At 38.5% G+C, this 27,054-nt stretch overlaps 2 protein-coding genes across 3 annotated transcripts; both read right to left on the bottom strand.

The window, feature by feature from the left end:
* Window positions 1-22: 22 nt before the first annotated feature.
* Window positions 23-14,011, bottom strand: nacad (NAC alpha domain containing). 2 transcript variants are annotated; one of them, XM_065260806.2, is made up of 9 exons: window positions 13,671-14,011; window positions 3,738-8,447; window positions 3,398-3,649; window positions 3,136-3,224; window positions 1,739-1,810; window positions 1,496-1,642; window positions 599-730; window positions 390-512; window positions 23-290 (listed from the first exon to the last, which is right to left on the bottom strand). In XM_065260806.2, exons 1-9 carry the CDS (start codon window positions 13,753-13,755, stop codon window positions 276-278), a joined length of 5,625 nt encoding a protein of 1,874 aa, XP_065116878.1. In that variant the 5' UTR covers window positions 13,756-14,011; the 3' UTR covers window positions 23-275. The 2 variants fall into 2 exon arrangements, with proteins under 2 accessions (XP_065116878.1, XP_065116879.1); XM_065260807.2 differs by having other exon boundaries at window positions 3,136-3,221.
* Window positions 14,012-17,646: 3,635 nt separating this feature from the next.
* On the bottom strand, window positions 17,647-26,218 carry tbrg4 (transforming growth factor beta regulator 4). The gene is made up of 12 exons (XM_065245503.2): window positions 26,135-26,218; window positions 25,233-25,686; window positions 24,954-25,135; window positions 23,928-24,072; window positions 23,599-23,773; window positions 23,270-23,427; window positions 22,598-22,708; window positions 22,341-22,485; window positions 21,925-22,167; window positions 21,626-21,737; window positions 21,424-21,538; window positions 17,647-19,441 (listed from the first exon to the last, which is right to left on the bottom strand). The coding sequence occupies exons 2-12, from the start codon at window positions 25,635-25,637 to the stop codon at window positions 19,340-19,342; spliced, it is 1,893 nt and encodes a 630-aa protein (XP_065101575.2). The 5' UTR covers window positions 25,638-25,686; window positions 26,135-26,218; the 3' UTR covers window positions 17,647-19,339.
* Window positions 26,219-27,054: the final 836 nt, after the last annotated feature.

Genomic DNA, 27,054 nt, shown 5'->3' with positions numbered 1-27,054 from the left:
CATACAAATCAAACCAACAATCTTGAGGATATCAGCTTTTATTTCTCTGCTCTACCAACTGAGCCACTGAGGCGATATTAAAAGTGTGTACGTTTAAAATATATCATGATTGTATAATATGCCATTTCCATTTTGTCTATAAGGTGCACAAATTGAGATAATGTTGGGAAACAAGCAGCTCTGGTTTTAACAGGTTTATTTCAGCAGGAGTTTGGGTGGTGCAATATAGCAGCATTACTTGGGGGCAAAAACACGCAAAGGGAGTAGATGATCTTCTACATGGTCAGCTCCTGAAAAAAAGATAAATGATATGTAACGTCAGTATAGCAGTGTAGTTATTTCTGCTGGTTGTAGGTACATTGAATAGGTAATATGAAACGGTATCTCACCATGATGGCATTGACAATGTCGTTCTTATTGTGACGCAGCGCACGGACAGCTTTAGCTCGAGACACGTTAGCCTGTGCCATTACCAGCTCAATATCTCTCTGCTCCAGCCCTCCTTCATCCAGCTTACCAACAGAGAAAGAGAATTTGATTTAATTTATTTATTTAATTAATTCAATCAATCATATTTCTTAAAAATAGAGGTTTGTACCTCCTCTTCTTCCTCACTCTCTTCCTTTATGGTTAGGCTTGGTGTGATGTCTGATGGCACAGGTGAGGGGTCGAGAGGAACTTTAAATTTCTCTGCCGCTGCCTTGTGTACCTGCTGTGACAGGTCTTCAATCTGATCGAGAGAAAATACAGATATGTCAGTGAACACTAGCAAACATATATATTAGTTGCTTTTTATTAAAGGAATAAACTAATTCTTCATCAAAACTTGAATCTTAATTTCCCATTAAAGGCACACTCCACTTTTTTTGAAAATATGCTTATTCTCCAGCTCTCCAAGAGTTAAACATTTGATCTCTGGGTTTGGCGCTACCACTTTTAGCATAGCTTAGCACAATCCATTGAATCTGATTAGACCATTTGCATCACGCTAAAAAATAACCAGAGTCTGGATATTTTTTTGTAGTCTTAGTATACAATGTAACTACAGAAGAGTCAAGTTTTAAATATAAAAAATATAAATATTTTTTGCACGATGCTAATGGTCTAATCAGATTCAATGAATTATGCTAAGCTATGCTAAAAATGGTAGCGCCAGACCCGAAGATCAGCTGAATGGATTCCAAAACTGTAAAAATTAAATGTTTAACAGGGGAGCTGGAAAATGAGCATATTTTCAAAAAAAGTGGAATGTCCCTTTAAATGTATTTAACATGTTGTTCTAACCCTGTATGAGTTTCTTTATTCAGTTAAATACGAAATAAGATATTTTGATAAATGCTGTTGAACACAGTTGATGGTACCCATTGACTTCTGTAGTAGGAACAAAATACAATGGAAGTCAATGGGTACCATCAACTGTGTGCTTACCAAATTTTATCAAAATGTTGTCTTTTGTGTTTAACAGAATAAAGCTGAATTTTCACAAAAATAATACCTTGGCTTCTCCAAACACTATATAAATATCCGATGCTGGACTTTTGAACACATCTGGACGTGTGATGACAAAAAGGATGTTCTTGGATTTCCGAATAGTGATGCGTGTCACTCCATGGATCTGTTTCAGACCAAGCTTTGACATCGCCTTGTAATGATAACACAACCACATGGACAAAGTGAGTAGGTTAGAGATTATATGCACAAGACAGTATTCGATACACACAGTATACAACAATCACACCTTTCGTGCCTTCTTCTCACTTCGGCTCTGCTTAGCTCTGTTCACTGACTCATCAGCAGGAGAATGTGGTAACTAAGAAAAAAACAAATAAAGACCATGAGTACACATGCCAGTACTTAAAGAGATAGTTTGGCCAAAATGTATATTAAACCCATTATTTACTCACGCCCAAGCCATCTGAGATGCAAACGTCCATTATTTTTAGACAAACACATTTTCAGTTATTTTAGAAAATGTCCAAGATCTTTCAGTTTTTAAAATTGAAGGATATGGGGTCCACCTCCTTCAAGTTAAAAAAAAGATTCATTCATCCTTCACAAAAGTAATCTAAATGGCTCCAGGGGATAAACAAAGGCCTTCTGAGGGTAATCCTTACGGTTTTGTTGTAAAAAATATCCATTTTTAAAACTTCATAAACTAAAATAACTAGCTTCCTAGCTTATTAGAAGGCCTTTGTTTATCCCCCTGGAAACCTTTTGGATTACTTTTGTGAAGAATGGGTGCAGATTTTTTGGGCCCCATATCCTTAAATTTTACCAACGAAGGGGCGGTTTCCCGGACATGAATTAGACTAGTCCAAGATTAAAATAAATGTAAGAACTGTCCAAACTGAAAACAACTTGTACTGACATATCACAAAAAACATCAGTCCCCTTTGTTTTCCCTCAAAATGTACACTAGTAATGATTTAAGTAAGGCATGTTTGTTAAAACTAGTTAAATTTCCTATTTAAACTAAGGCCTAGTCCTGGTTTAAGCTAATCCCTGTCCGGGAAACCACCCCTAAAAGATCTAGGACATTTTCTAAAATACATGAAAAAAAAAAATGTGTTTGTCTGAAAAATTTATACAGGTTGCAATGATGTTTTCACTTTTATATCTTTGCAGATTCCTCTTGCTTGCTTGTGTTAAAGGAAAACACCACAGTTTTTCAATAATTTACTATGTTCTTACCTCAATTTAGACAAATTTATACATACCTATCTTTTTTAAATGCGTGCACTTTTAATCTTTTTACAGCGCCTTGTGAATGTGTTAGCATTTTACCTAGCCCTATTCATTCCTATGGCTCCAAACAGGGATGAAATTAGAAGCCACCAAACACTTGCATGTTTTCCCTATTTAAAGACTGTTACATGAGTAGTTACACGAGTAAGTATGGTGGCACAAAATAAAACTTTTGTTTGGAGTCATAGGAATGAATGGGGCTAAGCTAAATGCTAACACATTCATGAGGTGCTGTACAAAGATTAAAAGGGCACGCATTGAAAAGGATAGGTGTGTATTAATTCATCAAAGTTGAGGTAAGAACATAGTAAAATATTGAAAAACAGTGGTGTTTTCCTTTAAGGGGTAACATCTAAACTGCAGTTTATTGTTCATTAATCATCTTATCACCTGGGGGTTTGAGGGTCTCAGCATAGTTCCACTGGGTTCTTCTAGTTCAGGCACTGAACCATCACTTTCTGTCTCATTACCTGAACCTACTAAAAGACACAGATCTGATTTATAAAACAACAAGATCTCTGTATTTTTCAGTGTAGCATAGATTTAGCAAGGGTTTATGATCTGTGTAATATTTAAACAAAAAGCAGAAACATAAAGCTGACGAAGTAGATAGACTACTTATGCTGATGCCTATGGCAGACGATGCACATACTGTTGTTTTTGAAGGAGAGATCCATATCATCCAGTCCTCTTGATCTGTAGTTAATTGGGCAGAGATCTCGTTCAATATCATGTCGCCCGGCTTGTGTATGTTGAGTTTTTGCCATGAAGTCTGGTCTTGGGCCTATGCAAGGTAAGATCTCCCGTTCATCAGACTGATTCAGGGTTCTCTGGGCAAAACCGTCTCTTTGTCCAATAGATGTTGTGGGGTGAGACTGTTCTGTTCGGTGCCCTTTACAAAGAACTTAAGAATAACATAAAATAATTTAATGCAAATCTTTCCTGGCCTGAAACATGAAATACACTTCAAATGTTGACAAACCGTAGTTTACCTGCAGGGTTCTCATGTCTGCATTGCTTGGCATGGTTTGTTCTATCACTCTCATGTTGGCATGTGTTGTGAATAGGATACAGAGTTGTTGGTTGTTCCTCTGAATCCCATTCTGGGAATTCTCTACTGCTAATCCTTGTGGTTTGAAGAGGACAGTGAATGTCAGGCTGAGAGGGTTTGTCTGGACTTTGCTGAATTTGGGAGAAGATGGCAGATGTTTGAAAGGTGTCATGTATGGGCTGGGACTCCTGTATAGGAGTAGAAAGGTCCTCTTCTTGGACATCTGACGATGAACATTTTGGGGAGATCCTGCCTTGTTCTGAGCTGTCCATACTGAGAGATAATGAGCGCTCTACGTGATTGTCATTGATGTCTCTTGTGCTTTCTCTCAGACCTGATATACTCAAAGAACTGTTGGAAAGTTCCTTTTGAACATCAAGACTTGTATGGTCTGTTGTTTTTGTTGGACTCATTGATTTTTTATGAGCAGGCTCTTTCAGATCAATAAAGCTGGAGTCAGTGGAAAAAAACATTGATTGTTTGTGGGTTTGAAGAGATTCAAGTTTCTCTGCTTCAGAGACATCCTCTTTTGTCTGAATCTCATCTGATATCTCTCTCGGTGATGATATATTAGATTTTGACCATTGGTTTGCTGCAGTTTCCATTTCCTTCTCTTTACACTGGATGCCTTTTTTATCCTTTGAGTCTGAATCTGCAATGTTGTTTTTAAAGGCATGAGATACCTTTGGTTTGGTACCATGACTTAAATTTGTTGTTTTTGGTGTTGTCTTATCTCTCTCACCATCTGAAAGCGATAATTTAGGTGAACCTTGATCAGGATTTTTTAATGGAACATTCTCACTACAATCTTCTACCGTTCTCTTTTGACACACTTTTACTTCCTTATCTTCTTGCTTATGTGAGATAAATTCAACTGTCTTCGAAACCTGATGGTCAGCTGTAGTGTCTTGCTCCTGAAGTTGTCCGACAGCTTTAACTTCATCAGTTTTAACTTCATCTTTCTTTATTTCCGCCTCTAGTTGTTTTACTTTCTCTCCATCAGCTTTACTAGGAAACCTGCCATTGGAATCTATTGTTGTTTCTTCATGTAGTTTTGTAGCTTCTGTAGAATCAGCTTTCTTTCCATTGGTTGATTTCTTTTTGACAGTGAATGTGCCAAATGATCCACCTTGCAAGTTGAATATGAGCTTGTTTTCAGAGTCAGCGTTTGGTAGGTTAATACTCTGAAAGTTTGCTTGACATTGATCTGAAACAGGACCAGGATTTTCTGATTGGTTTGAAATGACTTCCTTGGTAGTTTCTGTGGTAGATCCAGAAAGATCAGCTTGTTCCTGGGAAATATTGTTGAATGTCGAAACTGGCACTTTGTCAGGTCCTTGACAAGATTTTAAATCCTTGGCCATCTCTTTCGAAGATATTTCTTCCTTAAATATGTCTGATGATGAGTCCTCTGGAATGTTGAAGTCAGTGTTAAGAGTCTGATCTTTCACATCCTTTCCATCATCTGAAAGCATATTCAGTGAAAGTTTGGATGAAGCACTCAAAATCACAGGTGTGGACATTTTTTCTGAATCATTCCACGATGTCCCCAGACAGCTTTCAGAGCTGCAATGTATAAGTGGACTGCTTTCTGGATTTTGAAGGTTATTTGCGTCATCCTCACCTCCTCCTGCTTCTGAAAGATCCTGGATGGATCTCCAGCTGGCAATGTTTGACTCAACAACACCTACTTCAATATCTGCCACTTTCTCTTGGAGGTCACAGTAAGTATTGTTGTCCTCATCGTCACCCATGATGTCTTCACCAGCAGCAATATTATGAGCCACAGACACACCCTTACTGTTCACTGATCTGGCTATCTCACACATGAGCAGATTTTCAGCCTCAAAGTCACAACATTCACCTGAAGATAAGGAATCTTTTGGTTTCCAAAGTTCATTTTCTGTCATGCTGTTTTGAGAGTTCTCTTTCTTTGGTGAAATAACAAGTCTGCTGTATGTGAAACAAGACATATTTTGGGAAGCATGGATTATATCATCATTGCCAGGCTGATTCTCTGTAAGATTATCTTGATTTATGGAACCTTCAGATGGTAAAACATCAGCTGAAGTTAAATTATCTGCCACATCAGACAGTTCTGGATAGGCACAGACTGGAATGTTTGTGGGGCTGCATTCATCAAGGTATGTTAATTGAGGAACTCCTTTATTTAGGTCATTGGTTGCTGTTTGAGCCAGCTGTAGTGGTGTGTCCATAAAGTCCATGCTATTTCCATTTTTCTGATCTAGTTCCTGCTTATCGTCTACATTAGTATCATAACACTTATCAGCTATGGTGGCACTTGCCCCATAGAAATCAGAAACTTGTCCAGTTGATTTGTCTTGATCAACCAATGATGATGGAGCATCTATGGTATTTTGCTGTCCTATGTCTTCAGTGATCATGACTGTTAAAGCACCTGGACTCTGCTTGTCTTCCTCGTCTACTGTTCTGGCTGCTGATGCTTCTAAAGGTTGACCCTTTAGTGATTCTGATTCTAAGATTTGTGTTTTGGTTACACTTTCATCACGGACACCGCAGTCTGGTACATTTTCCTGCAATTCGATATGTGGAGGCTGAGATGATCCAGAAGATATCTCCATTTCACTCTCACTCCCAGAGGATTCTGGTTTTGCATGGCTTATTGACTGTACTGCCTCATCTGGCCCAGGAAACGCTTCGGCAAGCTCAGCGTGCTTCTCAGTGCTATACAGATGGTCGTCTTCATCCTCGTTGTAAGATGTGGAATCGATTGACTCCTCTGTGTCATCCTGATAAGCAAAGGACTCATCTACTCCCTCATTTATTGAGTTCTCTGAAAGTGAATTGAGGAAGGATGCTGAGGTGTCATCATCATTTGGGTCTTCCACAACCCTTTCACCTATCCAAGGTGCCTCTTGCTGTTGTGCACCACTGCCTTTTTCCACATCTTCTTCATCATCTCCATCATCTTCATCATCTTCATCATCAAACTCATCTACATCTGCTTCCTCCTCTCCAGCAGCATATGCATCCACATCATTCGTCTGGTCATCATCTGTAGGGAACAGTGTTATCTCCATGGAATCTGCCTGAAATATTAGGCTTCCATGAAAAGGCAACATAGAAGCAGGAATCATTGGATCACCCCCAGGTCCATCCTCCCTAAAGTCATAAAACAGAGGAGCAGAGGATCCTATCTCAAGGTATAACCTGCTACTGTCTACATCGGCAGTCTCTGAGAAGTGGGTGACAGGGGTTATTCTCCCTGTGTCAAGTACAGGTGGAGCTGTCGCATTATCATCTGATGTCAGATAGGGGTCAATGCTAGCAAGTGGTTCTGATGCACAGGCATTCAAGTCCAGTTGCAGACTATGACCCAGATCATTTAAAGCTTGAGTTACATCAGGGGTGTTATGAATCTCTGTCAACACCTGAGAGCCCTCAGATTCTCTAGCTTTCTTGTGGGAGTCAGTGTTTCTGCACTTGTCATGTCCAGTCTCCCAGTTAGATTTGCTGGTTTCTCTTGATGGCATTTCCTTTTCACAAGCCACGTCCTCTAACAACTCGGGTATGTCTGGTTTACATAGGCAAGTTTCTCTCTCAGTCACTGTCCGTTCCTCTCCAAGTTCGTCACCAATTTCTGAGAGGGACCCAACATAACAAGCAGGAGCTTCTTGCAACTCTGCTTCTGCTGTTAGATTTGGGGAGCAAGAGTTGGAGGTGCTAGAGGTATAAGAGGTCCAGCTGCCACCCTCAGCTGTGATATAGGAGCCAGAGGGAGAGGTAGGAGGGGAGCATAGATCAGACTCATCGGTTGGGGAACCAGGACATTGAGTCGGGCTGCCTGGGCGCCATTGTTGTTTGAGATGTGAGCAGTAAGCCATCTTAATGGGAGTGGAAGGGGCTGTATAGTAACGATCAGGATCGAGTCCTGGAAGGACACCGATGCACTGTGGGTCAACAACGTAGGGTGGCTCGGAAAATGACAAGGAAGGCACTTCACCCTGAGATAAAGACAGAGGCTCTCCCTCATGGTCTGAGAAAAGTGTACTATTGTCGATTACCTCTACATCTTTCACTTTGGGCTCTAGGACTGGACATTCAAGTAACTGCCCTGAAATTCTCTCACATTCTGAGGCCAAAGGCAAACTCCTACACTGGTCCACACTGGCACTCATTTGACCAGTATCAAGTTTTGCTTTCTCATCCACCCCCACTTGACCTTTCATAGAAGGTTCTGATGTCTGGTGAACTGAAATGGCTGTCTCTTGACTAGTTTGTTTCCTTGTGTTTCCCCGTGTTTCCATATTTTTTAGTAAAGCCTCTTGCCCCATAACTACCCTTGTGTCCATGGTCTCTGGTTCTGGATAGTCACTTTCTATTTCTGCTCCAGTTAGGACTTTAATTCGTTCCATTTTAACAGGACCTCGTCTGCAGCCTCCTCTACCAAACCGGCCCATGGATCGGCTGATGGTTCCAGAGCGGCCATCTAATTCAAAGCTTGCGCCCTCAGGCTGTGGACGAGGAGAAGTGGCTGGTTTTGCCATGACTAGACGGGGCCCAAATGGAGTATATAGTGGGGAAACTTTTGGAGGGCTGCCGGGAGAAGGACTGGAGGTGCTGTCAGTTGGAGTTGATGCTGAAGAGCTTGATGTTTGACCAGACAGATCTAAAAGGTTAGGACAGAAAAATATTACATTAAGTGGTTGGTTACATGAAAAAATATATAATACCCACTTATGAAATAAATAATATTAATTAATTATGGCTAAATGTTTAGTTTTACACAAGATTGGACACTTTAAACAAATTTGGTCACCAGCAAAATTATATTTGATAACAGCAATCTATCCTTTACGACAACTTCGCTTCACCTCTGTAACTGCCACTGTTTTGCCGCTTTCCTATTGAACCCTTGCTGTTACCGCGTACCGTGTGAAACGCCCTTAAAGCATTTAACAGGCCTGTGGTGTAAAGATTTGTAACATACAAACCCAGCAAGCAATTTGGGCTAAAACCAGGCTAAATTTGGGCTGTCAGTGAAAATCTAATAGACGTCTACCATAGCCCAAGAATAGACAATACGTATAATTTTAAAACAAATGAAAGCAAACACCTTGAACACCTGCTGACTTTGCCTACATGTTGGAATATCATACATCTTCAAGTTATTTTGGCAAAAATGGCATGTAACCAAATTTAAGGCTATTTAGGGTAGAAGTGGGTTATTCATAGCCGGTCTATATTGGGTCTATAGTTAGCCATCATTTCAACGTCTTGGTTTTTGCTTGCTAGGAAGTTATCATTCAAATATTTTTTTCAACAAAAATGGCAAAAACATTAACTGGTGAAAAATATATTTTTTGGCCATTTTTCGTATAATCTAAAATATATTTAAAATTATATATGACAATATATTTTTTTGCAGAATGTGATAGCATATAATAAAAGTAATAAACTCGTTTTTTTTGTTCTGTTTGCAAAAATAAAGTCACTTCAAAGCTAAGTGCATGGGTAACTGATCTCCTTTTATCCATCTTTGTTGCCCCATATGTGAATCTTCTCTTAGTAGTGTCACTTTAATGTCATGTATAAAATATTTAATACACTGCAAAACCTGAATACTGTTATAAAAAGTGTTTAAAATATTCAATAGATATAGCCAAACCGAGACATAAAAGCTGCACCATCAAAAACAAAAATCTTATTCAAATATGAAACACGGCCATATTGCTTTTCAGTGCTAATTTTAGCTAAATTAGCACTGAAAATTAGTCCAAAAGCCTTGGTGAAATTTTAAACCATTTCAAATCTATATCATGAATAAACTCTATTACTTATATTCAGGAAAGTGGATGTGATGGGGCTTGAATTGTCAGCCCTGTGGGGAGCATTTTATTGTCCACAGAGTAATTGAATGTCTTTTTGCCTGCATGGCAAACTAAGGGTGACAGCGTGTATTTTAAAGGGAGCACGATAAGCAGCAGTGTCAGCGGAAATCTGTTTCTTTCTCTCTGGATTTCTAACACCTCTGCATGCACACACAATATGGATGAATCATGTTCAAAGCGGGTATCTGTATGCCCTGCTATAAAGGCCAGAACACTTGAACTGGAGTTCAGTACATGTGTGTCAGAGCCGTTTGAAGTGTATTTTAAAGGGAGCAGGGCATGTTTGTCTCTTATGTGTATGCTTTGGAACATTTTTGCTATTTTAGTTTGAATTCTGATTACCCATCACATTAATGAATTGTAACAGCCATTCCATGTGTGGTGTTTGCTAAAGTCAAAAGATTTTTTTACAAGTATTTGTGTGTGATAATGTTTGCAGGAAATCACTAAATTCTGCTGCTGCAATTCATACAATGCATGTTTTGGGATAATGGCTTTGTCATTGACAGTCATGCAGTTTATAATGTTGAGCAGATACAGTGTATTAGTATGTGTGTTGGATATTTTTCTAACATGATGAGTGAAGTGTAGTTCCTCTCAGCTCTTTACACACTGTAGTGATTATCAGTCTGACAGGTTCATCTGCAGCATAATGGATCTGTTATTAAATTACTTGCTGCTTTTCACTTTACGTTCACCAGTACTTTTCACAGTTGCCTTCCGAAAGACTCAGTGTGGATTATCATTAACTTCTCTTGTTGACATTGCCTCAGTTTCCTTACACTAAAGTCAACAAACGTATATATACATGAGTGTACTAAATTAAAGGAAGCTTGGATGGATAAATGGATGTGTTTTCCCCACTCTTTTTTTCTATCTGATGGGTCATATTTGCCCTTCTTATTATGTGTAACATTATCTGTCTCTCCTTCTGTCTGTCCTAGAAATGTCATAGTGACTCGATCTGTTTTACAGTGTTGTAGCAGTGCATATCAGTGCGTATCCATCACCAAAACCTTTGAGCTATATTGCGTGCATGCTTCACAGTTTCTGTATGTGTGACTGTAGCTTGATTGTACTGCATAGTCATGATTCGCATTCATGACGTCACGACTTTTGTTTTCTGCACAAGGCAGCACTGTTTTTGAGCTGTATGCAAAGCGATTGTTTGTGTGTGTGTGTGTGTGTGTGTGTGTGTGTGTGTGTGTGTACAGAAGTGAGAAGGGCCTTTGTTGCCACAAAACATCATCTGCTAATCAAAATGGAGCAAAACAATACTACTGGCCTACTATTTTTAAACAGTTTTTTGCACACTTTGTATCAAGTTACACCTGTTTAAGGAATGTCCTCGAATAAAACAAAAGATGTACCTATGTGTGTGTGTGTGTGTGTGTGTGTGTGTGTTTCTGACCTCTTTTTTGAGTGCCCTTCACTGAAATCCCTGCTGTTCGCCAGGTATAATGAGCAGATGGTGTTTGAGTTATCACCTCGTTTCAAATCTAAAAGTATAATTCTACTCTCCTCCTCCATGGACATTAAAAACTTAAACCTGCATCATTATCATATAATGCCAAATAATCTTACATGCCTAAAGAATATTTGAGTGACACGTTTTAGTGAGGTTTTATTTCCCATCTCCATCAATAGGCAATAATGCTGTTTATTTTAAGATTTTTAGTTTATGCATTAACTGAGAGAAATCGCCCTGAAAGTGATCCTAATGACATTGTTCCTCTGTGTTGCTATCATTTTGGTTATATGTACACTGCAAATATTCTCAATGAGATATGATGGCTTTTAAAACTGTACACCAGCGGTTGGGTTAAATGAATCCAGAAAATGTTTATATTTGACCCAACAATGGTTTAAACAACACAGTTGCATTGTTTAGATTTATAAAAACAATGGCGAAGTGTCTAATTCTCATGCTGAAGCCAAATCCAATGGCATTGACCTTGGAGACAAGTGAATCTAAATGATGAAACACCTGTTATTTCACTAATAGATTCCCTAAAGGCAGGTCTCCAGTGTCAGCTGAAGTACAACATGCTTCTAGAAATTCAGGCTTGAAAATAGATGTTTAGGTTTAATTTCTAAAAGATTGCCTATATGATCCCTAGGAGTCGCAAAGAGCAGCCTTCATCCCAGCCAAATTGCCCCCAATTGACTGATCGCCTTATGCCTGACCTGTCTGATTCTTGGTGTGTGTGTGTGTGTGTGCGTGCGCGCGTGTGTGTGATGTAATTCTCTGAAAAGAAGCAGGCCAAGCAATCCCGATCAAAATCCACTTAGCCTATCTGGCTCTTATACGACAACAGTACACTCTTAGGAATAAAGGCACTTAAAAGGTTCTTCACAGTGATGCCATAAAGAACCATTTTTGGTTCCTCAAAGAACCATTCCGTCAAAGAATATTTTTTTTCATACCTTTCTAAAATCTAAAGAACCCTTTTCACTACAAAGAACAGATGTTAAAGATATTTTAAGAAATGGTTCTTCTATGGCATTGTGAAGCAACAACCTGCTCAAATATAATTAAACATCTCTGGTACTTTCAAAAAAAGCATTTTAATCTCACAAATTGTTAATAGATCGAGGAACAGATATTTTTATACATAATTCACCGCAAGAATATTATATTTAAGATTTTTATTGTATTGCAAGATTTACTGGTTAAGTTATTTTGTTACTGTATCAGCATGCAAAAGTAAGTGCCTTTTACATCTTACATTATGGTAAAAACTACCCTGAAGAAAATTAACCATGTTTTTTTTTGTGGTAAAAGTGCAGTAACCATGTTTTTTTGGTGTATTGATAACTATAAGCAAAACAATGGTTTTACTACAGTAACCATGGTTTTTGAAAACCATGGTTTTTTAAAACTATGGTTATTTTGTGGTAACCATAGTTTTACTACAGTTACAATGTATTTTTGGTTTTAACTGTAGTAAAAACATGATTAATTTCCGTAAGGGTATTAAAAGACAAGTATACTGCATCATCACCAGGTTAACAAGGAATCGTGTCATATTCTACACAACTGTGCAATACCACACCCTTGTCACCAATGACCTGCTACTGTCTCATCGTGCCTCAACAATGCCACAAACAAAGTGGAGTGACACTTTAAAGATTTCAAAACCAGACCCTGTTCCATAGGTCTTTTCCTTTCTCTGTATTAGTTCAGTCATTTCAAGATGCACACAAGTTTAACTATCACACATGGGGTTCTCGTTTTTAGGGCAATCTTTCCGCTAAATCAAACACTTGCGTGTAACCTTAATGGAAATTTCCATGACTTTTCACACATCGTGCTTCATTCCTTAGGAATGAACTAGTAATTATTTAATGAATCAATGGTGACATTAAGTATCATGTGTCTACGTATGTAAACACCCATCCCCGCATCATCATTTTGACAAGACGTCCTTCTCTACTGCACCAAGACCATTAACTCCATTATTGACTGATGTTACTGACCATATGTCCAGATCCTTTACCACAACCACAAAACAACTAATCACAAAACAGTGATGATATTAGAGGAAACGTTTAATGCACGCTCGCCCTGTTTCAAATCAAGCAAACATACACACCATTAAGACCTTATGCTGAAGTAACTACTTCATCAAATCAGTGTCATTTTCACACTGGCATATCATGGACACCTATGCACTTGTCCTAATGCGGCCTGGATTTCAACCGATGCCATAACTCGGGGTCCTGACAGTGATGCTGTGTCATGCTCCTGTAATTGCAGTCAGGAAGGAGGAGTGTGGGTGTGTGTGTACTACAACCACTTAAAGTGCACAATGCATCTACACTGAATGTTTCTGGGTGCGGTTGGACCTCATCCTGATTTCTCTTTTCAAAATGACTGTCCTTCTGGATCATTCGATGAGACGTACGCATTCAACCATGCATCCTTTATACAGCCTTTCACTCCCACTTATCTCCATCCTTATCCCTGATGATATGATGTGGTGTGAGCGTTTGCTTACCTGGTCCCTGTAGCTCTGACTGTGTGTCTCCAGAGTCCAGTAGGCCCTGTGTGGGGCCGCTCCGATGTGCCGTCTCACCAGGCATATCTGTGTGCCAAAGCCTCTGACGCACTCCCTAAAAAACGGCTCACAGGAGCCAGCAAACACAGAAGAAGAGAATAAACGGGAGTAGGCTGTTATCCACTCGGTGCGAAGATGCTTTCCAGTGCGCACACGAGAAGATCCGTGCTCAGTGCGTGTGCATTTATGCCAGTGTGGATGTGAGAGAGGGGGCTGCAGAGCCACGCCGGTAACAGCATGGGAAATGTGAGCATGAGCTGCAGTATTCGATCTGATTACGAGAGAGCCCGCCCCAATCTGTCTCTCTCTCTTCTTTTCTCTACCCCTCCCTTCCACACTGCTGCCTCATAACCTCTCTCGCCCTCCCTCTTTTCCTCCTCTCTTTGGTAAGTGGGTCTTGGAGAATGATGTCAGCAGATTTCTCTATCTCTTGGAGGCTGGATGAGAGTAACCCAAAACACTGCATCCAAAAAGACAGGGAGAAAAAAACAATTTAATAAGCTTTAATGAATATAATAAGCAGTTATTTAATAGCCATATTTCAGAGAAATAGAATAAGATCTCTCTCTTATAGGAGTGTAAGGTACGCAGTTGTTCCCCAGGGATTATGTATCTGTTGTAGCATCAGTGTCACAGAAGTGTGTGACAGATGCGTGGTGTTTAGGTTGTGATCAGCTAGGGTGATATGTTTTTTTATATAATGAAGCAAATATTTTATACTAAATAACCTGTTATATTCATAATGCAATTTATACACTTCAAAAACACTTGAAACCTTTATGTTTTTAAAATGACAGGCAACAGAAATAGTACTATTCCTATGAAATTGTTGCAAGAAATAAAAGCTTTGAAAATCAATGAGAGTGAGGGACACTGCAGTAAATTTAGCTTCAGCATACAGGCCGATGTTTCCACGGCAACAGTGGGGGAGAACTCATGGATGCTTTCAGAAAGGGAATCCAATATTAAGCAGCTCCCGGCACTGGCAAGACTTGGGTACTTTCCTAAGTCTTTTCTCTCTCTCTCTCCCTTTCTTTTTCAAGTATTCTGGTCATTTCCTGGAATTTAAAAAAGTATGGAAAAGACCAAAACCAATACACCAATATAAATGGTTTCTTCTGCATATATTAAGTTGAGCATTCTCACTGAGCTAAATGTAAATGAAGATATTTATCCTATGCTTGATACAAAGATGACTTGTAATATTGTGCACAAGTTTTATGGACATGGATAAACAATCCCTCAGCCATTTCATTTGGTCTTTCATAATAATTTCGATTTTTGGACAGCTCACCTTAACCTATATATATTTTATTTGTATTTATAAGCCATTTGTAAATCATTTTTATTTTTGCATCATAAAGGCCTATACACTATTTTTATTTTTAAACAAAATTGTAAAACGACAAAAAAATGTGTTTCATATCTGCCGTAATACACTCTCAGGTATAAGTACTATAAACGTTGTCACTGGGACAGTATCCTTTCAAAAAGGTACACCCTTGTACCCAAAAAGTGCATATTAGTACTTCAAAGGTACATATTTGTACCTAAATGGTACATTTTGGGACCTTTTTTAAAGGGTACTGCCCAGTGACAGCTTTTGTACCTTTATTTTGACAGTGTTACTGGATAAATGAACAGTGGAAAATACATTTGTGTAATGAGGAAGCATAGCTGTCTATCAACCCCTTTTTAGTCTATTAGTGGTAAGATGAGCCTGGAGAGAGGTCAGACCTCTTTCATTCTTAAAAGCTCTTCGGAGTGACCCTTGCATAACATAATCTGATGAGATGACCCAGGCAGGATCAACCAGACCTTTAGGTTAAAGATGACTAAAGACTGAATGGTACAGAAAACTCAGCAGCCTTTTTCTATTTGCAATAATGTCATACTGCCTGTCATACAGACTAGCTAAAAAAAAGTAGTTAGTAGAAAACCTATACATATTATAGCCTACTGTGGCAGTACCATGGAACAGTAATGGTATATATCATGGTACTGGATGATTATCATTATTGTACACCACGGTATTTACACAGCAGTCCAAGGTAGTTTAAAGAATCTTACAATGGTACACTTTAAAAGGTATGATAGGAACTAGTTTTTTTTTTATAATAATTTGTTACATTTATATAGCGTTTTTCTGCAGCACTCAAAGCACTTCACATAAAAGGGGGGATTCTTCTCAACGAACACCTGAATGAGGTGACGGCAACCATATTGCGCCAGAATGCCCACCACACACCAGCTTATTAATGGAGAGGGGACAGATTGGTATAGCCGATGATTAGTAGACCAATGGGCAAGTTTGGCCAGGATGCATGAGCACACCCCTACTCTTTTTTGGGACATCCTGGGATTTTTATAGACCACAGAGAGTCAGGACCCCAGTTTAAGGACAGTTCTTTTTTTTGACAGTATAGTGTCCCCGTCACTATACTGGGGTGTTAGGACCCACACAGGGGTGAGCCCCCCCTGCTGGCCTTATTAACACCTTTACCAGCAGCAACCATGTTTTAGGAGGTCTCCCATCCAAGTAGGCTACTGACCAGGCTCAACCCTACGTAGCTTCAGTGGGACTACAGTCTTGGACTACAGGGTAATATTTATTGTTAGCAAGGTAGTATACAGTATAAAGGCATCTGTGCATTTTCTCAATTAAAGGATAACACCACCATTTTTCAATATTTTACTATGTTCTTACCTCAATTTAGATGAATTTACGGAATTAGGTGCAGTAACATCATCACTCCTGACTACTACCCCTCTCGCTCAAACATCCGTCAATGTTCCTGTGCCCAAGGTCGAAGTGCTGCAAACTAAGTGCTATTCCGCCATACAATATAGGTCTAATTTTTATCCGCTTAAAAAATTGCCACATTTTATTTTGTGCCACCATACTTACTTATGTAACTACTCATGTAACAGTCTTTAAATAGAAAACATGGAAGTGTTTGGTGGCTTCTAAATTCATCCCTGTTTGGATCCTAAGGAATGAATGGGGCTAGGTTAAATGCTATCACATTCACAACGCGCTGTACAAAGATTAAGTGCACGCATTGAAAAAAGACAGGGATGTATTAATTCATCTAAGTTGAGGTAAGGACATTGTAAAATATTGAAAAAAAAAATTCAATCTTAGAGAACACACATAATGATAAACAGTTTGGAATAAAATGTCTATCAAATGCACAAATGTTCTTTATAGAATGTGTTCTTTAGATTCTCAGGACATCCTGTTTCAAAATGCGCAACTACTGTGCTTGCTTGCTTCTTCTTCGCGTGAGTCTTAAATCAAACAGTGATTGAAAGCTCTCTGGTCCATTTGTGAGGTGGGCATTTTACGGTTGACAGTAAATCCAGCTGGCCCAATGAGATTGGAGGGGGGCAATCATATTCCAGGGGGGGGGGGGCGGTGCCACCCATGCCCCCCCTCTAGACACGCCCCTGCGTAGCATTAGAGTTCGAGTGATAGTTGATTTTATCGATACCGTTAACTAGGTTGGTCCGTACTTGCCGATAACAGATTAATCGACCGATAGTTTTTAAAATGAATACTGGATAAAACACAACACATAACACTCAAAGGGAATTTATTACAAAAGTAATAAAACAACCGTACTGAACCATGAAAATGCCCTAAATTAAATAAATGTACACTCTAAAAAATGCTTGGTGATTTTTAACCCAGGGCTGGGTCACTATTGGACAGAACACACTCCTCGATTAAAATGACCCAACTGCTGGGATGTTTTAACTCAACTGCTGGGTTATTGTCAATCAACCATGTTGAAACAACCCAGCAGTTGGGTCATTTTAACCCAGCAGTGTGTTCTGTCCAATAGTGACCCAGCCCTGGGTTTAAAACAACCTAGCATTTTTTAGAGTGTATAAATAATAATAGATTAATTATATTAATGTATTGCTGTGCAGTTATAATAAAAAAAGATAAAAATTAACTAAAAAAAGATTTGTATTTGTTGGATATGTTAATGTAGCCAACAGCTGCAAATTGCTCACTTTCTTAACTTAAAATATGCAGCTTAGCTGGCTAAATCATGGATAAAAGTAACCAGCTGGATATACAGTAAACTAATGCCAATGGATGGTAATAATCATGAAATTAAACATTAGGGTTGGATTTATCTGTGTGTATTTTTGTGTTACTGTTTGAGGTCCTACTAATATACGTGTCCTGTCAGCCTTGACAACAAACTTATAGGTTTCTGCTGTTGTTTCTCTGCTAATGCAGCATCTAGTCAGCAAATTAATATTTTCATAATGATATGAAGCAAAGGACACAACTTGGAAAAACTCTCAGCATGGATTTCTGCCAATAGCCGATTGTTCGACCAATGAAATATCTGTGTCGGTCTATCTTTACTTAGCATCACAGCAAACCAAAGGATTTTGCATATAAACACTGTACAAAATTAGGTCAAATCCACATATATTTTTATGTTACTTTAACTTTGAATAGGTACAAAATAATTGATGATGGGCTGTTTAATTATTCGAAAATAATGCACACCCAAGGTGGTAATGCGACATGATGCAAAGCAGAGTGCTGTTACACCGTGGGTGTGCATTATTTTCAAATAAGTCAAAGGACCGGAGTCAATTATTTTGCTTATACCACGGTTACCACAAACATTGCTCTAGTGGATATTTGACAAGTTATGTGTGAGTTTCCCCCAAAAAATAAACACTCATGGAACATTTCTCAACCAATCAGAATAAAGCATTCAACAGGCCTATGGTATAACATAAATATATAATGTAAATAAAAGGAGAAAGATACAGACATCTGAGGTAATACACCAGATCTGTGTGATGGTCATGTCTAGTATAAAGATTTTCTAGAAGTTATTTCATCTGATAAATATGTTTACATCTTTTGCTTGTCACAAATATTTTCACCATTTAACAAATTTGAGTTGATACAAGTAGAATTGGTGTCCCATATTACAATTTTTATTGTCCAGCTTTACTTATTAACAAGATTTGCAGAGTGGTACTTACTAGCCGCAATAAAAGTATGTGCAGAAGTCTCATTTCTGAGAAATTCCTTCTCCATAAAATATTTATCTTAACAACTGTCTCCTTGGCAACAAGGAAAGCCCTAAGTGTCGTCTAGGCAACCACATCAAAAACAGGAGAAGCATAATATTTAATGTATTATTAGAATTAGATAGCATGCTTGTCAAGCTGTTTTTGAAATTAAAAAATACGATGATCGAATCTGTTGGATTGTTTCTCTTGTAGTTATCAGATCAGTAAAATCAGTCGCACACCCTCACTTCACAACATCTTTGGAGTTTCCTGTTTGGAAAGGCAGTGGATGTCGGTTCAAAGCATCTGCTTATTTCTGAAAGTTCATTTGTGTTTTCATATAGCTCCCAGGCACTTTTACACCTGTACTCCAGTATGATGTTCAGATGGATCATTGGACTCAAGTCTGTTCAAGTGGTTGCTCTGTTATGCATGCGTCCATGTAACTTACTGGCCTTCATCTGATGATGTCTAGCAGCAGCCTGTGCTGGTTTGCCGTTTGTGTAAAAGCACAGAAAATGACGACAAGTATGATCAACAGTTTGTCTTTCGGTTCACTTAGCCATGTCCTCAGCCACTGCTTTCCCCAACTTGTCCTTCAAGTACGCAACTTTCTGCCAATCAGATTTCAGCTCCAGCCATTCGAAGTACGGCACCTGCAGGGGGACACATCAGGCGTTAAGAAAAATTAGTACAGTATTGAGAACCACAAAGGTTCAAACCAGAGTTTCAAACAATCACACACACAAAAAAAAAAAAAATGGTTACATTATCTAATGGCAGAAATTATACATCAGACTTGTGCTCAGTTAAAAGTCAAGATGAGTTCAGTCAACTCTATCTTACTCTACCTTAGGCAGCAGAAGGCTAACAGGATTGCCCTACATGCAGCAGACAGAGCTTGAGTTCTGTCTTACTGTGGCTATTTATAACCTTAAAGCCAGGGGACTGCTTGCCATGTAATTGCTATGACAATAGGAGCAGAGTTAATCAGGCTAACTTCACCAGTATGATTAAAACTGATTAAAACTGATTTTTTTATTTGTAAGTAAATAATGTACTATTAATCCTGATTGTCTAACCCCAAAGCTGAGGTTCGCCGTGCACCCCCCTCCTTGTCTAGGGGGCAGCCCCCCCCCCAAGAAAATACATGACATAAAACATTTTAATTAAACAAAACACATTAAATTAGGGCTGTGCAAAAATCGATACAGCTTATTATCGTGATACTTCCCCCCACGATAGATCGATATTTCAATCTCTAGTATCGATATTTAACAACAAAAATCCCTCTGTGTGCGTCAAACGACCTCCTCCGTCGCTGCTGTAGTTCCAGTTGTCTGTCATATACAGCCATTCGGCCAATGTCTCAGACGTTAGCGGGAGTGAAAAAATGGTAGAAAATTAAAAAAGCTTACAGCTTTCAAAGCTGACTTGTGGAAGCACTTTGGCGTAAAAAAAAAAGTTAAAAAAAAACTTCAGCCTTTTTTTACATTGCAATGTATCGCAACATATTGTATCGCATCATGAGGTCCTTGCCAATACCCAGCCCTATATTAAATTATACAATGCATTTTTCTGAGTTTTAATTGCACAGAATTTATGATAAATAAAAAAAAGTCATAATACTGCCCACCACGGCCCATACAATCTCAGGTTTTCAAATTTTATGATGCCAAGGATACCCAAATACGATATACTGTTTTGTGAGGGACCTTATTCCTAAACTATATATCAATTTATATAGGTTTATGAAGAATAAAAAACTTAAATTGTGTTGGATCAATAATATGTGAGATATTATAGACAACATATTGTTTCCAAACTTAATGCTGATGTAGCAGGAATGGAGAGATAAACACTTTGAAACAAATACGAACACTGTAGAAATCAAACTATGATAATAATGTTTGTGAGAAATTTCTGTGGGACCAGGACCTAAGTTTGCTGACAAAATTTAACTTTTTACTTACATAACAGTGGCGAGGCTACATAAGGGCCAGGGTGGCACTGGCCCACTCAGATGGAGGCTGGCCCACCCAGTCAGAAGAGATACAAAATAATTTTGTGTAAAAGCTGAAGAAATCATGCATTAGTGATAATAATCTTTGTAATAATGATTTGCTCAAATACGCATAATTCAGAAATAAATAACTATTTATATAAAAAGTTTATAATTTGCACGTGTTTCTAAACCTTGCGATTGTGAACATTCAAGCCATTTTAAACAATTTGAGCGCAAAAAGATGTTAAAGTAGCTGTTTACTTTGTGTACAGACGAACACTCATATAGCTTTAAAAAAATATGAATTATATGTTATTTATAAAATGAAGACAGTCAGTGTTATTATTCATTTGTTTCTATTTCTGTTCCTAAACACTGTTTGACTTTACTTTATTTGTAATTGTTATTTTCTATTTTCACATGCCTATAATTTCCTAATTTTTGTCTGGCCTCGCCACTGTTACATAATAATGTACATACATATTATACTTTTCCTTTTTGACATAAAGAGCATTAGTTATTTGCTAGCAGTCCAATTCAACAGCATTAAATGGCAATGAAGAGAGGCATAAGTTGCATGACGCTTGAATTTAACCAAAATATTTTCGCCGCTTAAACTCCTCTGACTCTCACCTCCACTACTATAAAACCAGCCAGCTGTAGTTGGCGTTTCTGCATGGCGAAGCGTCCCAAAAGATCCTTACTCCTGAGACAAAAGTTTGGAAACTCCCAAGCAACAAATGCTACCCTGAAAAACAATCACATTCACACAGTCAGAAACTCTCAAATCAGATCAGTCAAAACACTGTTCATACATAGATGCTCTGACACTCACCGCCGAGACCCTGCAGGCAAGGCATCAGGTCCACCACCACCAGGTAAATAAGGGGCTTTCAAGTTCTCCAAGTCAATCGGCTTATTTTCTGAATCTACAACAATCTCCCCATCTTAGGTGAAAAATCAAACCAGCATATTCACTGAATTATCAGAATGATCACAGTGAACTGGAATCAAACCAATAACTCTTTCCATTGACTATGGCAATGATTAATATTCGGAAAACACTTTATATAATATTTAATCAGGGAGTCAAATTATATAATGTATATAATAACGGTTTAACTTCTAACTCACCTATAGTCCAGCCGTAAACTGTTTTGACAGAAGTACGGAGGGACTGTGTCCTCTTGTTGGTCAGGCTCTGGAGGGCTGTGTGTAGGCCACTTTGCAGAGGGGTGCAGGAATCGGCTTTCACTTGAGAAGCTGGTAGCAGAATAGCAGAAGAGACGGCAGCAACCCCTAGAGGCTCCAGCTGAGCATAGGCTGAGATGTGTAGCAATTTCAGACGATAATTCTCTGTTCGACCCACACTGCCACCTGTTGAAGAGGTAAGGGAAATCAATTAACAGAATTGATGAGGTTATGCTGCCCCCAAATGTTCTAGGAAAGAATAGCAAGATATTAAACTTGCATCCTAGTGTGACCTTGGAAATAAAGAGTCAACATTTATCTGATTTTTTTTGTCCTAGCATATTTTCAGTACTACACACCTGACAGTTTCTTCTGGAAGCCAGGTTTTGTAACAGAGGAGATGTGATCAGGTCTGGCCTGGTTCAGCACGCACAGTGACCAAACGACATCTGTTTTCAGAAAAGGCTCCAATGTCGGAAATGAACCTTCCAAAGCTTTGTGTACCTACAGCCATACAATAACATACATGTATAACATATAATTCTTATAAAAAAAACACATACCACATTATTGTTAATCAAACACAAGACAATACAATGTCACTCAAATTGCTCACCTTTGCGTAAAACTCCTCCCCTTTGCTGAGCTGAAGGTTGAGTTTGGCGAATGACATAAGGAGGTTACACACCTGCAGAGTGCTGTATTTATCACTATTGCTTTCAAAGTGCTAGAAAGAGAGAAAAATAAATATAAAGACAGTTGTGAGAGGACGATCAAATAAAAAACTATATTAAAGGGGACATTTTTAAGATGTCAAATAAATATTTGGTGTCCCCAGAGTACATATGTGAAGTTTTAGCTCAAAATACCCCACATATAATTTATTATAGCATGTAAAAAGTGCCACTTGAGCAAAAATGCCCCATTTTAGGTGTGTCCTTTAAAATGCAAATGAGCTGATCTCTGCACTAAATGGCAGTGTTGTGGTTGGATGGTGCAGATTAAGGGGGGGTTATTATCCATTTCTGACATCATAAGGGGAGCCAAATTTCAATGACCTATTTTTTCACATGCTTGCAGATAATGGATTACCAAAACTAAGTTACTGGGTTGATCTTTTTTTTACATTTTCTAGGTTGATTGAAGCACTGGGGACCCAATTATAGCACTTTTATAGGTTACCTTTTACAATCAAAAGAAAGACACTTCTGTCCAACGCAACAGGAAATCTTTTTATAAGGCGGAATGTGTGTCCAGTGCTGATTTGTACAAATCTGAAATTTCTAACCTGTGCAAATCCTTCAAACAGAGGCAGGTGGAGCCACTTGAGAAATGCAAGAGACTTGGCACAGCGTGTGACATCAACAGAGCTCAGATCTGATAACCTAGGCAAGAGCTCTGCAGCTATTCTCTGGAGCACCTGGGTTTGATGAAAATTCAGCTTACCTTTTTCCCAAAAGAAAAGGTTAGAGGAAACAATTAGCCAGGCAGTTTTTAAATTTTTGAAAAAAAAAACATTATTTTCTACTTGAATTTAGATCAGTTGAGTAACCTGCAACAAGCAAAAATGATGTTTAAAGATTTCTTTTATTACGTTAAATATAAAGTCTTGCTGACCATAAGCGTATGCGATGTCCAGCAGTAGTGGTGTTTTCATTTCTGAGGAGGGTTTCTGGTTTAGGTGATATGAGAGGGCTCGTAACAAGGGAACAGACCTCCTGTTTTGGGAGGCCAGTGCAAATGTTACCCTGCGAATATCCTCTGCATTGAAGTTCTCTGCTAATTCCAGAGCCTGGACAGCACAAGATACAATTCAGAGTTAGACAGGCAAAACATGCAACAATTGGCAATGTTTAAATAAAAAAATTGAATTTTGGATAAATGTTTGCTTTTCTGATTTGTTTATGGTTTAGTTTGAAGGGGGGTAAATATATTTAAGACTTCACCTTATCCTCTAGTTTGTCCATGAGAGAAGGGGACAGAAGTGAAGCACGGCTCATGAGAATGCTGATGGTGCGAGGCTCGCTCAGCTCTGTCCAGCGCAGCTCCAGGTGCTTTAGCAGGGTTGTGGTTAGAGCTTCATTTTCCTGCCTGTCAAACCAAACAATATTACAAAATCTTGCCACCTACTAGGCCTCAAAAAACTTATAATGAAAATTTAATGAGTCAATTTTTTTCCCTGCCATGAATTAACATCATGATTGTTTAAAAATACATGGAGTATAAAGTTGTATTGTGACAAGAACGGGTATTGGTTTTAAGACATCTTTTAGAAAAGGTATGGTTTAGGGATGCATAATGATTAATCACGATTAATCTAAAGCAAAATAAAAGTTTTTATTTACATCATATATGTATGTGAACTGTGTATAATAATTATGTATATATAAATATGCACACATGCATGTATAATTTTAAGAAAAAAATATATATTTATATATAAAGTATTTATATTTAGACATAATATAAATTATACATAAATATACAAATGTATATACACATTTCTTAAATATATACATGCATGGGTGTGCATTAATCTATACAAAGTTATTATACACATATATGATGTAAACACTTTTATTCTGCTATAGATTAATTGCGATTAATCATTATGCATCCCTAGTTTTGATCCACTTCAAATGTTTACTGGTGTGGATTATGTAATACATACAATATATAAAAATATATATCACAATTAGATCTCATACACCTGTTAAATCATGCACCACAAAAAATACTCTCATCATTAAAAGAGATACATATTGTGACAGTTATAGAAGTCTAGGAAAAGACATCCTACAAGCTGTGTATTTTCATTATAAAAGAAGGTCCAGCTTTGTTATTTTAAAGCATTTAATACAGAATATTATTTCTATAAATTTCTGCATATGAATCCTATTTAAACTGTTAATTTGGGAATGTCTAAAAGTCTTTGACTGCAATAAAGCATTGAGCAAGCATGTGAACCTCACCCTCTGCTGCTCTGAAATGCCACCCAGTCCACCAGGTAGGCCAGGTGACGGTAGGTGAGGCGTCGGATCCTCCAAAGCACTTCATTCTGGAGAGAGCGGAGTAGTGGGGCATCATTAGGAAGACCCAACATAGTGAGAGCACGCAGAAGAGCTACTAGAGTTCCATTCCATACCGAAGACACCTGAGTGAAACAGAAAGGAAGGAAGAGAAGAAGAACAATGATGGTCTACAACTGCTTCTTTCTCCAGTGACTTCTCCAAATTGGTCAACATGGTTACCTGAGAGTTCACTGTCTCCAGCATGTTTTCACAGTGTGGATCCTGCAAAATTCCTTCCCCACCTTTCTCCACGACCCGCAGGCTCAGCTGCACCAGACATCTGGCAGCGTCACTGGCAGATCCACCTTGCTCTGCCCACAACTGAAGCACTTCCTGTGGAGTTGCTGCCTTTTCAACCAGTCTAACTAGTTCTGTGTGTTCATATGCGACTGGTGTCTCCTCCATTTTGGCCAATTCATTGCCCTGACAGAGATGCCTAGCAGAAAGCCGAAGCCAAGACGAGGACATCGGGCATGCTGGCTCTGTGGAATGGACTTTGGGGGCCTGTAAGCGGCCTGGGGCCACAGCAGCTTGAGGGCAACGAGGTAACAGTCGTGCCCATCTACACAGCAGCCTGGTGGTCATTTTGGACTTCTGGTATTGTACAACCAATCAAAGCATTTTAAAATCTGACCTGGGGACATAGAAATGAATGAGATGTATGAAAAGTCTAAGCTTATAAAACATCACAGCTCAACACACATGGTTATAAATAGAACGATACTTTTTATACGTGGTGCTGTTTTAAAACAACTGTTAATTTCAACTATTTGTGGTTTACCAACATTGTTGCTTTTAACAAGAAAATATTGAGGGAAACATGTAGCGATTATACTATATAAAAACACCATTAGGATCAGTTACGGTTGTAAGATAGTTAAATTACCGTACTATATAACACTGAACTTAAGACTATTCTGACCTTGCCGATGTGTGGAGGCATCACATTCAGCTAAGAAACTGTCAACATCAACAAGAACATTTGCGACCACGTATATATTAATTCAGTTAAATGCATGCTTGTAAAAATGCCGAAGCAAATTGCGCTATCACCACAGACTAAACAAGTATTGCTTTCTTACCTGTCAAATTAGATTTTATAAGAGCTGCGACGACATTCACATGGACGGATGACCGGTAGGAGTCGCGTATGTTTTGCGTCAGTGAATCTGTAATCACGTGATTTCAACAGCGCATCGGGATTCGTCTGCGTTGAGCAGAATTTTCCATAGATATGTATATAAAGGCTAGATGGCTCGTCCGCACTGATGGCCAATTGAGTGGAACGTCCGCATTTTGGCGGCCATCTTAGGACAGGGCGCTCGCTCACTCGTAGCATTGAGTTTTAATGATGCAGGTACTTTTAAATGACCATAACTTGCTTAATTTTTTACCGATTTTCAAACGGATTGGTTTGTTATAAACGTCAAAGATGTACCTATGACACTGAATACGTATACTAAAAATAAATAAAAAATTCATGAAACATGTTAAAGCATCCAGAATTATAGCCACGTTAATAACGTTTGTAAAAAAAACAAACCGTTTGTAAATCCGTCAAGAATTCAGCAAGTTACGAGCATTTTAGTTGGCGTATGTCACTCACCTTCCGTCCACAGCAGCAGGGAGCAGCACTATGGCAGCACTGACCTAAGATGGCCGCCAAGTGACGACACAGCTGACTCCGCCTTGAGCCATCTAGCCTTTATATACATATCTATGGAATTTTCTGGTTCAACTTTTTAATAAAAATAAAAAAAAACTAAAAACTAAACAGAAAACAACATAAGGTAGTATGAAAAGGAAAACAATTTATGCCAGGGGTAAAACTGAATTTTTATGTAAAAATAATGGCTCTTATCTTCTTGCTTTTTCGCTTTTTTGTTTTATATTGTTATATATGTTAATGTTAATATTGGTTAAAATACTGCCCTGCTCACTTTTTCTTATCGAAATTGTTCATTTGGCTCAGTTTTAGCCATTTCTTTGAGGTTGAAGAATC

The sequence above is a fragment of the Paramisgurnus dabryanus genome, chromosome 13 (assembly GCF_030506205.2).
Source record: "Paramisgurnus dabryanus chromosome 13, PD_genome_1.1, whole genome shotgun sequence".
Lineage (NCBI taxonomy): Eukaryota > Metazoa > Chordata > Actinopteri > Cypriniformes > Cobitidae > Paramisgurnus > Paramisgurnus dabryanus.
The sequence above is the reverse complement of the archived record's forward strand: the minus strand, read 5'-3'. Positions and strand labels throughout refer to the sequence as shown.